Raw genomic sequence first — 15,306 nt, 5'->3', positions numbered from 1 at the left:
GGAACATGTGGGCTACAAGCAGTAACACACAGGTGGGCTGGTGGCTTGTAGAGTCTGCGGAAAAGAGGCTGAGGTGAAACATCACTCTCTACGACTACATGAAAGGAGGCTGTAGTGAGGTCGATGACAAGGGCATGAGGAAATCAGCTTCAAATTGTGTCAGGAGAGGTTTGGATTAGATATCAGGAAGAATTTCTTCACAGAAGGAGGGTTTAGGCACTGGAACAGGCTGCCCAGGGAAGTGGAGATGCCCCCATCCCTGGAGGCATTTAGGAGACATGGGGATGTAGTGTTTAGGAACATGCTTTAGTGGTGGACCTGGTGGTGGTGGGTGATGGTTGGACTTAAAGATCTTTAGGGTGTTTTCCAGCCTTAATGATTCTATGATCTAACACTTATGTCCTTCCACACCTGGGGGAAAAGTGAGGACATTTTATCCTCTGCCCCCCAGTGGCCACATCCCTAGAAGACTCCTCCAGTGACCATGGTCAGGAAAGAAACCTAATTTCTCTCTGTGCTGGGTGCTAGTGTACAATAAGTACACATTCCAGTAGTTTCAAAGCTGCTTTTTCAAGGCATTTTACTATTTTGGACAGAAACCTGTCAGAAACATGTTTCGTTCTTTCTGTCTGTTTTTCTCTGTCATCGTTGCCTACCACTGTAGAAAATGCCAAGGTATCTCCAGCTCCTTCCTTCACTGGGCCTGGAGGCATTTGAGACATTTTGTTCCTGAGGAGACCTCATGGAAGTGAAATCCAGCAACATTTTGGATGACATCAGACCCCTGACAGGACACAAATTAGAAAAGAGGTACAAAGAGGGGACAAGGACACTAGCAAACACATTCCCACTGTGTGGTCCTTACTGCTGGCACAGTAGCACCAAAGGGCTGGACTCTGCTCCTAGCTTGATACCTTTAGCTGTCAAATCAAAGAGAAGATGGAGTGGGATCTGTCTGTGGAGATTTTAACCTCATATTATGATTTCTCCCTGGTTAATCAAGATAACTACAGGATCATTAAATTCATTGTCTTGGTTAGATAGTTTTAGTGCACTGATCAAACCTTATAACCACATACATAATTGTTGCTGAGATGATCTAAACTTGTCTCAAAGCTTTATCTGTTAGCTATAATGCAGTACACCCATTACAGATGCACTTATAAATACAAAACACCACCTAAATACTGGCTATCCTCCACTGGGTGGATCTCCTTTGGTAGTACAACAGCTGGTAACAGCTTTTTCAGCTAATCTAGAGGAATCTGAATTTCTTTAAGGTACACTCCACAATTGCATCAAAATGCATTCCCCTCCTATGCAATGGTTATGCCTTATGGCAAGAATCCAGTTCAACACACATGAAGGAGGTTAAGGGATGCCATCACCACACAACTGAGGAATATTGCTTTGCCTGTACCTGAATACAATGACCTCAAGATGCCTGGAGCCTTCATTGCAATGCACAAACTGTCCTCTGGAGGTGAGGGGTGGAACAACAGTCAGGTATTGGTGTAGCAGCATTTGAAATGAGGTTTATTAAATATTTTAATATTTTTAATAATAATAATATTTCATTAAATAATTTATTAATGATTTCATTAAGTAAATTAATTAAAATTGATGCTATAAAAAGCCTCCTTAATATTTTCTACTTTTTTTTTTTTTTTTTTTTTTTCACCGGAAAACTATTAGGAGCCAAGTTTGGAATTATCCCTTCATTTTACTCCTAACTGCTTCAGGTTGAGTAACAGTTACGGTTGGTAGGCAAGCTAACCACAAAGTCTTGGCAAGTTGTGAAGCAACTACATGTTATGCCATTTTCTTTCCCTCCGTTTTCTTGCTTTATGGTCAGAAGCTCATAGACACACCGGGAATTGAACTATCGTTTTTTTATGCTGAAAAAAAAAAAAAAAAAAAAAAAAACAGTTCATTTTCAAAAATATGTAGAAAATAAAAAGCTACCTCATTCATATCAGGATATGAATTTCAGGGAAATCATTTGTAGGCATATTTTCATGTGTATCTCTATGCACATATGTGTATTTATGTACACTTAAAAAATAGATATCAAAGTATTGAAAAAATGACCATATTCATAACTAAACTGAGGACTCAATAATAAGTTAAATATTTCAGTTTTGAGAATAAAGGATCTATCATCCATAGTGCCATTTGCAGATGGATTTTGGTCTATTAGATATACCTGTCATTGAAAATAGCAAATGTATCATAACCTATTATGATATAATGTAGGTGTCATATTAAAATGATACATAAACAATGTTTTGTTGACTGAATGGAGGTGCAAATTGAAATATGAAAAAATATTTAGTATTGGTGTCTTTAGATAGCTGCTGGGTATGCCAAAGTCAACAAGTGACTTGGTGTGGTGGAAGATTAGTAAATAGGAAACGATCCACACACCTTAGAAATGGCTGATGCTCCTCAAGTCTGTTGTATGGATTGACAGATTGAGTTTGGATTGGATTTTGCTTTTGAATAGAACAATAAATGAAAGTAAATTTGAATGGGTGCTTGGAGGCCCAGCTGCACTTTCAGAACAGGGCCAATTTCAAAGATTGACAGGATTGCTTATGGCCTTGCCTAATTGAGTTTGAATATCCACAGGTAACACGATACTATAAATTTGCTGGGACCGCATTCAAGTATTTGACAATCCTCATTTTGACAGGTTTTTAACTTTACATCTAACTGGAATTTCCCCAGATACAATTTGTGTCTGTTACCTCTCCTCACTGTGAACCTCAGATAAGAGTGTGGCTCCATCTTCTCCATAGCTACCATTAGGTAGTTATGAAAAAAATTAGATTCCCCTTTAACTTTTTCTCCAAGCTGAACACAGATGGGTCCCTCAGCCTCTCCTCATAGTGCTGATCCCCCAGTACAAATTTTCCAGGTTTAAAAGAGAAAGAAATATTGGATGCACACTATAGGACCTGGTGGTGGTGTAGGCCACACTAGGCACTGCAGTACCTTTAGAGTACCTTTGGAGTACCTTTAAAGTAAAACATCTTGTTCACTTTCCTCCTAGGGAATATAATTTGCTTGCATGAAAACCACTGTGCAACCTGACCCAGCATAATATCACAGAGGACCATCAGGGTATTACTTCAAAACCATACTAATGCAAATGAAAACTTCACTGTGGCTGCTTCTCTAGGAATGTCAGTGTTCACCTGTGAATAAACAAGCAAGACAGATGTTAGGAACTTAAATATATATATATATAAATGAAGATGTGGAAACAAAGGAATAAACACAATTAAGCACTATACAAATCCAAGATATATTTTGGTTATTGTATGTGATTGTAGCTAGACTATTCCCAAAGGCTCTATGTTCTTATATTCTGTATTTGTGGAACAGAAAATAAACTAACGGGGAGAGCACACAGATGCTCTGTATTGCAGTGCCTTCTGTTGCTCCCAACTAGGAATGGTTCGACATATGTCCCAAGATGTTTGACACATACCACTGTGGTTTAACGCATCTTACACAAACCGGAGTGTCACAAGAAGTGTTGCATGCAGAACCTGGGATTTTCCAGGAGCAAATCATCAGCAGGCTCAGATGCAAACCCTGCTTTTTGACTGGGAAGCGAGAAGCAACTCGTTTCTGGTTGGATTAGAAGTCACCAAAAAGATGAGTCCCATTTTGATTGGCTCGATGTACACTTGGTGGAAAGAAAAAGCAATCGTCACTACCTATAGCAGATATGTTATAAAAGAGGCTTTCATCCCACAACTAAAGCCCTGTGGAGGGAAGGGACCAAGAAGAGCTTTTGTTTGGCCTTTGGGGTCATCTAGTACCTGGTAAGTTCTCAGTTCTTTTCAGTCTTTCTTTTAATATCTTCTGTTGTTATGTGGTTTTTTGCTTTGTTGTTGTGTTTGTTTTTGTTTGGTTTTGTTTGTTTGTTTGTTTTTACAAACAAAACTCTGCTTTATTAACCTAAATTTATTAACCTAAATTTTTAAGTTACTAAAAATGTTAATCTACACAGTTACACAGGTTGAGTAAGCAGTTCAAATGTGAGCTAATATCTACTAGGCTTTAGTAAAGATACTCTGCTTATTAACTTCTAGGAAAAAATGGGTCTAGGTCAAGTTGTTTTAAAGAGTTCTGTGGGCCAGAGAAGTTGCTGACCGCTTAGGCACAAACCAGAATATATTCAGTATCTATTTTAAGAACTTTATTTCATTTTCAGAATTAAGTTAACTTTATTTATTTCTCCTGATATTTTCAAATATTCAGAATTTGGAGTGGACTTCTGATACTAATTGCAAATCCCCTGTGGGCTACTCTCTGCCATTCTGTTTGCAGAAATACAATATTCCATCACAACCTCATTTCCCTGCCTTGCTTAAGAGAAAATAATTTGTGCTGGATCAGAATGCCAAGATATATGATTAAATACCTCCTTCCTATCCAGAAGCCCCTTCTAGGCTAACTTATCCCATTTTACAAATATTGGTTACATTAATCATTGACTGTTTTAATGAAATCTTTGCATGTTTGTTTTTTTAAAGTTTCAGTCATTCTAGAATAAAACTGGTGATTTTGAGCAAATAGCTTTTAGTTGCTATTTCTTGATAAGTTTTAAAGTTGCAAAATGAATGTTTCTTCTTGTAATTTTTAAGCTTGTCTGTAGGATCACCTCTTTCTGCTCAGCGTTGTTTATTTATTAGATAAAACATTTAACCAAACCTAAGGTCACGTCTGCATCTTGGCTAAGGACTATTTGCAAAATTTGAGAGGAAATCTGAATTATAATAATTAAATAATCACATATCCCAAAAGCATGTTGCCCCACACATCTTTCCTTTTCCCAGAAATGCTCACACAGGAGACTTGAGGCCACATAGATATTACTGGGTATGTTTGAAAGTTTGAAGAAAAAGTAATATAAGTGCCATTTTGATTAATACAATGTTTGTGCAGTTCAGAGGACGGTAGGTTTGAGGGCTGTCTGTCACACCTTTCTCGGTCCTCTTCCTTATAGTGGCTCAGCAGATCTGCAGCCATGAGGATCCTTTACCTGCTCTTCTCTCTCCTTTTCCTGGTGCTCCAGGTTTCTCCAGGTAAGATGAAAAAGGAAAAAAAAGGATGCTAGGAAGGGATTTTTGTGCACCTGAAGCAAGCTCCCTGGTGCATTTTAAGCACTATTAGTTAAAATTACTAGAAACCCAACAGGAGTTAATCAAATACTCAGCTTCGTGCCTGTGCTGTCCACATCCCCTCTGAAAACTCTTTCCAGGTTTGAGAAATGATGATTGCTGACAAAAACAACAATAACAATTCCTTCTTGCTGGTGTCTTCCTAAAATGTTTGTGCTAAATGTTCTGGAGTTAGACACTTGATATTCTGTGCTGGCCATGGTTTTTGAACAACAAAGTGGTGCATATGTGGGCAAAAATGAAGACTGGCCATCTATTTTTGGATAGGAACCAGTAGTGAAGCCTCTGAGGCATGTCTCTGTTCCCTAAGGCAAAGGACAAGGAGCCAGGAGGTCTGTGTCTTTCCCAGCCTGTGCTTTAATGCTGGAATATCTGCCTCCATGACCAAGATACAGGGCTGGGACTGTGGGAGACCTACCCCTGAGTGTTCAGCAATGCCACATAGGCATTTGTCAGTATGACCTCCTTCCTTAAAATGCTGTCACTGGAATGCAGAAGAGTCCATGTAAAAATGGACACGTGGAAGGACATGGGGAAGGATTTGTAAATCTGCTTTGAGAGCTCTTACCTGTCCTTTCCACACAGCCAAATCTGGGAAACTGTCCTTAAGAGCAGTTATTGGTGAAGGTAGCTCAATGAATGGGAAGTCCTGCTGGCACCAAGACTGCATTCACCCTGCCCTGCAGAATCGGAGGGAAGTACCTTTGTTCTTGTTGTTGCAGGATTGTCTTTGCCCCAGCGGGACATGTTCCTGTGTAGGAAAGGCTCCTGCCACTTCGGAAGATGTCCCTTCCACCTGACCAGAGTTGGAAGCTGCTTTGGGTTCCGCTCCTGCTGCAAATCGTGAGTTTGACGTCCAGTGAGGTTCATCCAAAGCAGACAAACATGTTGCCCATGTCTTTAACCCCAAAGTGCCATTGAATGTTCAGATCGGACATAAGAAAAAAAATAATATGTCATGAGGACCGTCTGGTCTTGAAGTAGGTTTCTAACAGAGCTCTGTGGTGCTCTTTCTCCTGAGATGTGCTCCATGATGTGCCTCAGCAAGAAGGGCAAAGTATAGTCAGAGATGTCAACCACGTGCTGCCCCAGCTTGCTTTGACCCCTTTATAGCTCCTATGATGGAGCAAAATATCAGGGTTTAATATTTTCAGAGCTGGGTTGTTGTGGTGCTTGGGGAACAAATAGGAATTCAGTTTTACTGCAGGGTGAACAGAGATCTGAGTGTTATCAGATGTGTGCAGAAAAAAAATGCAACTATGTCATAAAAAGAAAATCTCAGACAAAAGATAACATATTCTATTTTCACTCGGGAATGAACGCGTTCACCCCAGTATCAAGGGACAGCAATTTAATTCCCTGCTTTTCCTGGAGCAATAGGAAAGCACCACTCCCACTCACAGGTGTGAGAGCACAAGGCTGCCCCAGCCTGACTTGCACCTGGCATTAGGTATTTGGGAATGTATATACCCAGGAGGAAAATATGCACGGACTGCGATTAAGTAAGGAAGGAATGCAAATACATTTTTTTTCTCTCTTTGTGCAGGCCATGGGATGTATAGAAACTTTGTGGACTGTTCATTCAAGAGCTATGAAAATTTCTTCCAGGAACTTTCTCTGAATCCCCTTCCTGCTACAACCAGTGGATCCTGCTACAACAATGTCTTGAGCACCTCTTGTTTTTAATGCAAAAAGCTTTATGATATAGAGCAAATCCAAAGGTATTCTGCATTGCCTTGCCTCCTTTTGAATAAATTGCCATTGCGTAGCATTCACATTGCTGAAACGTGGGTGTCTGTTGCATGGGCTGAGGGTGACAACTGTACCTGGGTTTTGATACACAAACCCCAAAGGTTAGCAATTTACAGTATGCCAACTGCTCCTTATTTTTTTTATTATTATTTTTTGTATTTTTTTCTGAGGAATGTAGCTGTCAAGGGCTAGACGGACAGACTGAATTCTTTACCCTTAAGTAGAGAGAGAAACTGGCTGGAAGAACTCAGCTTCCCTTTGTGGGAAGGTACTCAGAAGCCAAAATTATTCAAAACAAGCAAAATAAAGCAAAACAAAACCAACAAAAACATGCAGAAACCCTTTCTTTTCTTTTGGGAAAGAGGAATAGAAATAACTAAAAAAAAAAAAAAAAACAACAAGAGACATCCATCATGTATTAAAACGTCAGCACATGGGACTCAGTGCTGTGGCTGCTGGAAGCTGCCTGTGAGCATCCCTAGAAAGATGTAGGCCTATTTTTTTATTTTTTATTTAATAATACAACAGGTTCAGACACTTCTTTGCTCTCCAGAAGTTGTTTGTCTTGCATTTTCACAGCAAAAGGTGTAAGTTTTGCCTTTTATTTTTCACCTGTCCCTCTGAGAAGATGCATAAAAGCCAATAGCTGGAAAGTTATAGCTTTTTCCTGTCTCTCTTCATTATTTCCTCTGCCACCCCATGACACGCTGCCTCCAGTTCTCAGTTGGGATACACACATTTCTGACACGCTGCTCGGGAGATGATTTTGTTTGTGTGCCAAAATCACAGCACTTATATGTCCCATGACTTTCTTTGCACTTCTTAGGTGGGAACAATCATATCCTCAGGCGTCCCATCCGACTTCTAATCCTCTGTGGTATAATTTCTTATGTAGTGATATAAAAACTCATATCCTGTTTGGATTTTTTCCCCATCATTTCTGTATTGTAGCCAAAGGCAGGGGCTGTCATGCCAAATTCGGGTAGCATGGTGACTAGGGCAACTCAAATAGGACAAGGATTCCTTTCTCCTTTTTCCCCATTGGCCTTGCGACACATGCTAGGAAGCAAGTATGGGAAGTGAAAAGAAGCAACACCCCTCAAAAAATATCATAAAATATCATAAAATAAAATATCATAAAATAAAACAAAATAAAATAAAATAAAATAAAATAAAATAAAATAAAAAATAAAATAAAATAAAATAATAAAATATTCCATGAGAGCAGAGCAGAGGGGGAGAATCCCCTCCGTCGCCCTGCTGGCCACACTGCTGCAGCCCAGGGGTGGGTGGTGTGGTGTGCTGTGAGCACACGGTGCCAGCTCATGACATAATTAAGAGAAAAGAGTAAAATATAGCAGCCCTGGGGATGAAAGCAAGCCCAGCACTCTGAATTAACATAGAGAAAAGATGCCGGAACAGAGAGAAAGCCATGAAACTGTGTCTAAAAGTATCAGGGTGATTTCAGGATAACTCATAAGTTTTGCTGGGAAATGCAAGAGTGGAAAAGAATTATCTAACTAAAAACAAACAAACAAAAAACAGTTTTTACTATTTAACCAGCAGATAAGCAGAATAATGCTTATTTAAATGCTTACATTCCCTCGAGCAGCACCACTCCACAAGGTAACCTTCTGTGGTTAGGTCTGTGGACGAAGCACACACCATGAACATGAAGGACAAGAATTGTGGTTATTTCACAACACAGGAGAAGTTGGTGGGCAGCCAGGCACTAGCTGTCAAGGTTTCCCTTAAGTTCAATTCAAGCAGAAACTTCTTTTTGGTGACTTTTCAAGCCTCAACCTCCACCTTGACACAAGTCTGCTTTTCGAGTGTGGTAGGAAAGCAGACATATCATTAAGTACAACATAGAGATGCAGTTGTTTCCGGTCCTGACGAGACTGAAAGTCTCTCCTAGGGAATGTCCCAAACCCTGGTGCCCCCAAGTGCAGGATTGCCATCTCAGGAAAAATGCAGGTAATGATCTCAACCCTTTATGAGGTTCAGCTGGCTGCTTTCAAAGCCAGGATTCACATGGAGCTTCTACCTGGCATTGAATCACACTGCTGCATGAGAAGCAGCTGTGATAAGCAGGACCGTCTCAAACACCACTGGAGAAATTCTTTTAAGCTTGCGCCCTTTGCTTCGTCCCTTGCTTGACAGGAGATTTACACTAAGGGTGAGGAGGAAATCCTTCACTCAGGGGGTGGTGAGGCACTGGCACAGGTTGCCCAGAGAGGTTGTGGATGCCCCATCCCTGGAGGTGTTTGAGGCCAGGTTAGGTGAGGCTGTGAGCAACCTGATTGAGTGTGTGGTGTCCCTGTCTATGGCAGGGGGTTGGATCTGGCTGATCTTTAAGGTCCCTTCCAACCCCAGCCATTCTAAGATTCTATGATTGTATGATATTCCCTCCAAGAACAATAAAGGACACCTTGTGGGCTGCCTGGAGGATCAGACCTCTCCGGAAGGGATGTGGGGTTGAGAGAAGGATGGGTTGAGAGAAGCATGGGGACACCCGTGCCCAGCAGCACCAGCACAGGGCTCCCGCTCACCCTCCCCTTCCTCACTCGCAGCAAACAGCCTGGCCCCACAGGGACTGCCAGCCCCGGCGTCCCCATGGCGCTTGTGGGGAACAGCAGCCCTGAGCACCCTCTGGCACAAGGACACGCTCACGCTTCCCACCAGCTGCAATGCCAAACTGCACACCTTTATTTGAGCAGGGAAAAGCAGCCTCTGGCCAAACCACAGCAGGCCCATGGAACAGGACGTCAGGAGCTGTTTCCAGGAGTGAGAAGCGAGGGGGACATCCTGCTCACAGCATTCAGGGCATCAGCCCCATATCCTGTACAGAGAAAGCAGAAAGCTTACCACCTCCTTGAAACTTCTTCCTTTTGTCTCTCTCCTACCTTCTCTCCAAGGACAAACAAGTCTTGAGACTCAAGACTCAAATGCCCAGAGGCGAACTCATGGCCTTACTGCTGATGGCTTCGAACTGTGCCCTCCTTAGTGCTGGTAGCCCTGACTCTGAGTCTTTGCAGAAGCATCAAGAACAGGACCGTGTCCTTCACCATCTCCAAGGGGCAACCTTAACCCTTTGCCAGCAAGGTAGAGTCCTCTGCAAAGGCTGGGCAAGCCTTGTGGGGCTGAGCAGAATGGGGAGGTGCTGGCTAAGCTTAGGGTCCTTCAGCCCCACACAGACTGCAGGGATGGGAAGGGGAGAGGACATCAGGAGCCATTTCCAGGAGTGAGAAGCAAGGGGGACATCCTGCTTTGAAAGTCCAGCTGTTCAACCGAACAGTCTGCAGAAAGAAAACACACTTTGAAGTCACCTGCTTTTTTGTTTCCCGTCTTTTTTTTTTAATCTCCCAGTGCGTATCACTTCTGGATAACAATGACAATGACGTTTCAAGACTAATCCCAATGGAGATAATCAGTTTGTATGGCAGATGGCTCGTTTGCAACCTTGTTTACAAGGATTTGCAGAGACATCAGGTCCTGTGCATCATGCTACCAATTGGACAGCCTTCATTCTTTTCTTTCATTTCTTTCTGAAAGCCCCCAAGTCAGGCAGCCCCATGGAGCTGAGGGGAATGGGGAAGGTGCTGTCTGACCTATGGTTCCTCCTGCTCCTCACAGGGCACCTTCTCCTTTCCTAGATCCTTCCACCTCCCCTGGCTTCTGCCCTGGAGTGTGTATAGCACAAAGCCAGTAGCGAGGCTTGGGGCTTAAACACAACAGCAGCTATTTCTGCTATCACAGTTGCAGCCCAACTTCATCTCCAATCCCAAAGCTTACTTTTTGCAGCAAAAGAAAAATCTTGAACATTTTCCTGAGATAATAAAGGGGAAAGAGCACTTCAGAAATCCACAGAAGCCCTTTTCTCGATGACATTGCTCCTTGTTTCGCGGAGCCAAGGAGGATCCTGCACAGAGCAAAAGTTAAAGAAAATGAGCATGAGATACCTATAAAAATTGTGTGTGGCTCTAGAGGGGCTGATACTGCCCATGGATCTCAGCCAACCATGTGCACAAAGCACCAAACCCCAAATCCCAGCCATTCATCAGAACCATCCCCTCCTAATCTTTACCCATTTCTGGCAAATCACTTCCCAAGGACACAGAGAACCCCATTCATGCGAGTTCACACCTCACCCCAACTGCCCTCTTCTCACCTGCAGCACCTTGGACCAAGAGGAGGATGAAAGGGAAGAGCAGGTACAGGATCCGCATGGTTTGCGCCTGTCCCAGGTCTTCACAGAGCTGCAGAGGGGAGACACCAAGGCAACTAAGAAAGGGCATGGAGAAGGGGGCTTGGAATTAGAAGATCTTTAAGGTCCCTTCCAACCCATTCTGTGATTCTACGATTCCTCACAGTTCTTCCTGGTGTTTTCCCCAAAACACAGACTAGAAGACATGTTTAATTGATGATATTTTATTCAAAACAGAATCTACTGAAACTCAGATTATAAGGAAAGAAAAATAACTTTTAATATCTATAGTCCCTCAGGACTTTCACAGGGCATGTTTGTCTCCTGAGCAGAATTAAACAATTTTCCTGCAATACAGAATCAAGGGGTGACACAAGATACACTTTCTAGCACAGTCAGCAGGTCAGAAGTACCACTAGTGCATTTCTTCTCTCACTTCTGTCTCTTCTTAAACAAATGCCAAAGCAAAGATGGTTTGCACATCAGGAGATGCTTGTGTCAATTGTCAATGCAATTCCTGTAGTTGGGTCAATAAAAAATCCAGGCTCTGGAACTCAGAGAAAAGTTTGCACCTGGAGATGCCACGCTATATGAAGGGCTAGTTGGTGTTATACACCTCAAGCAGTCCAAAGCTGGCCACTGAAACCACCCTGCCCTATCACCTCTGCTTCCCCAGGCTCAGGAAGGTCATCCTGCCTCAGTTAGGGACTGCAGAACTTCAACTCATGTTCATTCCCAGCTTTCTCAGCAATAAGAAAACTCCCCAGCCTCATATTTACTGCTCTTGCTCTCTGCAGCCGAGCCCCAGGGAGGAGCAAGAAGGCAGGAAATTCTTGATGACCGACACAGTAACACCATTCAATCTTTTGAGCTGACTGAAGCCTGAAAGGATGGAAAATATATTTTGCTACCTGAATTTTTTCCAGTAAAGTCCCTGCTCCAGAACAGAAGGTGTTGGGTGTCTCCTCCAGCATCAAGGCACCTTACCAGTCTCCCTTTCAGTTAGGAAACCCCAGCTCCAGCTTCCACATGCTCTGGGCTCCAATACTCATATGACTGTTTATTTTCCTTCCCAGCCTCCACCAGTTCTCATTTATATTCACAGATTCTTCCAACAGTTTGCAATTTAGGTGCTTCCAGGAAGATGGATTTGCACAGAGAGGCTGAATGGCGTCTTTCCTGAAAGAGGCCCTGGAATTACTTACCTGATGATGGGTTTGGTTCACCAGGAATTACGTGCATCCAAGGAGTACTGCTTTGTCCCAGACCCCCTGGTTTTATACCAGATGGGAGTTGGGCTTTTTTCTGCTGCTGCCTCTGTCCTTGGCCAATCAGCCAGTTAAACCGTGGGCATGGTGGGATCGTTCCTCATCCCTCCCTACTGCTAAGGTGCCTGCTGGGGGCAATCAACATTGCAACAGCAATCTTCACCGTTATCCTCATGCAACACCTCTTGTGACACTCCGGTGCACAGCAGACACATGGGCTGTAGTGGTTTGTTGAATTTTTTTCAGGATGTACAAAGCAATTGGTTGGTGCAGACAGCAAGCAGCAGTCTGATCCCAGAAGAAAAAAATCCTTCTTTGCCTCCTTCCATCTGCTTAAACACATCAGCTTGTATGTGATGTGCAAGAACATGCAGACTATTGAAAATCCTCTCACCTGCAGGCATTGCAAGAACACTTTCATCTGTGACATGTCTGTGCACCTGACGTGCCAAACTTTATGTCTAGTGACTATTCAAATAGAGAGTAACACCAGGATATGAGATAAGGTCAGTAAACTGACCAACCCCATCCATCTGCATCTGTTCCTAGCCCATTCCTGGTGAATAAACCACTGATATAGCCATGGCTTCTGCAGCCACACCATGGGACAAGTGGCAGTCCTTGCACGGAAGGAGGGAGCTGTGCTGCACGTTCAACTCAGTGATTGCCTCTCAAGGTGTTTGGAAGAGCTTTTCTGGTCTCCTGAGTCCAAGGGTATACCTGTTGGGAGTTTTGGTAGGAGAGGTTGGTCTCTGGGTCTTTTCTCTTTGCACACCACAGAGATGCCAAGTCATAGAGGCAGAATAACTGTAAGGGTGTATAGAGCAGAGTGTCAGTTCCTCCATGGGTAATCATCGAGGCCTTTTCCAATGCAACAAGGGATAATAAGAAAGGGAGGCAGTTGGTTACAGTTGCGGTTGAGGTTGGGAGAAACCTCTGGAGGTTCCTTTCTGCTACAGCAGCCCTCCCCCCAAACAGGGTGTCCAGCCCCACGGCTCTGGGCTCAGGGAGCTCTCCCAGGAGCAGCCCCTGGCCCCTTATGGGACAGCCTGTGCCAGGGCTCCGGCACCCCTGGCCCCAGCAGTGCTGCCTGAGGGGCAGGGGGAGCCGCCGGGGCTCCAGGCTGGACCCGGGGCCTCTGGGCCTGGCCCTGGGCACCGCTGAGCAGAGCCCGGCTCCGGCCTCTCTGCACCTCCCTGCGGGTACTGACGGCCATGGGGGAGCTCCCCCGGAGCCTCCTCTGCTCCAGGCCCAGCAGCCCCAGCTCTCGCAGCCTCTCCTCACAGCACGGGGCCTCTGGGCACGGCAGCAACTTGGTGGTCATCCATTGAACATGCTTTGTTATTCCTAGGTCTCTCTGGTGCTGAGAATGTGGGAACATTCATTCCAGCAGAGTTATCTGATGGAGGACTTCTAAGCTGAGGGGCAATCACCAGAAACAACCCTCCCAGCCACACTAATTGGTGGGCTAATGAGCTACAGGCACCACTTCCAGAAAGGCTGAACCTTATTGCTGATAAGGTGTGAGCCAAGGGTCCCTGGGCAAGGGAGAGTGTAGAATCACAGAATCATTAAGGTTGGAAGAGACCTCCAAGATCATCTGCTCCAAAGGGCTTGGTGCTGGGGCCGGTCCTCTTAAATATCTTCATCGATGATCTGGACGAGGGCATCGAGTGCACCCTCAGTAAGTTCGCAGATGACACCAAGCTATGTGCGTGTGTCGATCTGCTTGAGGGTAGGAAGGCTCTGCAGGAGGATCTGGATAGGCTGCACTGATGGGCTGAGGTCAACTGCATGAAGTTCAACAAGGCCAAGTGCCGGGTCCTCCACCTGGGGTGCAATAACCCCAAGCAGAGCTACAGGCTGGGAGATGAGTGGTTGGAGAGCTGCCAGGCAGAGAAGGACCTGGGAGTGATGGTTGATAGTCGGCTGAATATGAGCCAGCAGTGTGCTCAGGTGGCCAAGAAGGCCAACAGCATCCTGGCTTGCATAAGAAACAGTGTGACCAGCAGGGCTAGGGAGGTGATCATCCTCCTGTACTCGGCTCTGGTGAGGCCGCACCTCGAGTACTGTGTTCAGTTTTGGGACCCTCGCTACAACAAGGACATTGAGGTGCTTGAGTGGGTGCAGAGAAGGGCGACGAAGCTGGTGAGGGGCCTGGAGAACAAGTCCTACGAGGAGCGGCTGAGGGAGCTGGGCTTGTTCAGCCTGGAGAAAAGGAGGCTCAGGGGTGACCTTATTGCTCTCTACAGGTACCTTAAAGGAGGCTGTAGCGAGGTGGGGGTTGGTCTGTTCTCCCACGTGCCTGGTGACAGGACGAGGGGGAATGGGCTTAAGTTGCACCAGGGGAGTTTTAGGTTGGATGTTAGGAAGAACTTCTTTACTGAAAGGGTTGTTAGACATTGGAACAGGCTGCCCAGGGAAGTGGTGGAGTCACCATCCCTGGAAGTCTTTAAAAGACGTTTAGATGTAGAGCTTAGGGATATGGTTTAGTGGGGACTGTTAGTGTTAGGTCAGAGGTTGGACTCGATGATCTTGAGGTCTCTTCCAACCTAGAAATTCTGTGATTCTGTGATTCTGTGATTCTGTGAAATGTCCCCCTACCACCAATGTCACCACTAACCCATGTCCCCAAGCACCACGTCCAACCTCTCCTTGAACACCCCCAGGGACAGTGACTCCACCACCTCCCTGGGCAACCCGTCCCAACACCTGACTGCTCTTTCTCAGCAGAAATGTCTCCTCATTTCCAACCTGAACCTCCCCTGGCACAAGTTGAGGCCATTCCCTCTGGTCCTGTCACTGGTTACCTGTGAGAAGAGGCCGACCCCCAGCTCCCCACCCCTTCCTTTCAGGCAGTTGCAGAGAGCAATGAGGTCTG

The 15,306-nt window shown here is 44.6% G+C and overlaps 1 protein-coding gene across 1 annotated transcript; it reads left to right on the top strand.

Moving 5' to 3' along the window:
• Positions 1–3,761: 3,761 nt before the first annotated feature.
• LOC311207310 (antimicrobial peptide THP2-like) lies at positions 3,762–6,966 on the top strand. Its single transcript, XM_084283292.1, has 4 exons — positions 3,762–3,836; positions 5,024–5,102; positions 5,921–6,041; positions 6,745–6,966. Exons 2-4 carry the CDS (start codon positions 5,045–5,047, stop codon positions 6,758–6,760), a joined length of 195 nt encoding a protein of 64 aa, XP_084139418.1. The 5' UTR covers positions 3,762–3,836; positions 5,024–5,044; the 3' UTR covers positions 6,761–6,966.
• The last annotated feature ends 8,340 nt before the right edge of the window (positions 6,967–15,306 follow it).

Source organism: Netta rufina, assembly GCF_964035555.1.
Source record: "Netta rufina genome assembly, chromosome: 3".
NCBI classification, from domain to species: domain Eukaryota; kingdom Metazoa; phylum Chordata; class Aves; order Anseriformes; family Anatidae; genus Netta; species Netta rufina.
This window is presented reverse-complemented; position numbering and strand designations above follow the sequence as displayed.

What these genes read in the sequence shown, in the direction of transcription:
- LOC311207310 (XM_084283292.1), top strand. Translation starts at nt 5,045, where the DNA reads ATGAGGATCCTTTACCTGCTCTTCTCTCTCCTTTTCCTGGTGCTCCAG. An exon ending in GGTGCTCCAGGTTTCTCCAG is followed by an intron (nt 5,103 to 5,920) that starts GTAAGATGAAAA and finishes TTGTTGTTGCAG; the next exon opens with GATTGTCTTTGCCCCAGCGG.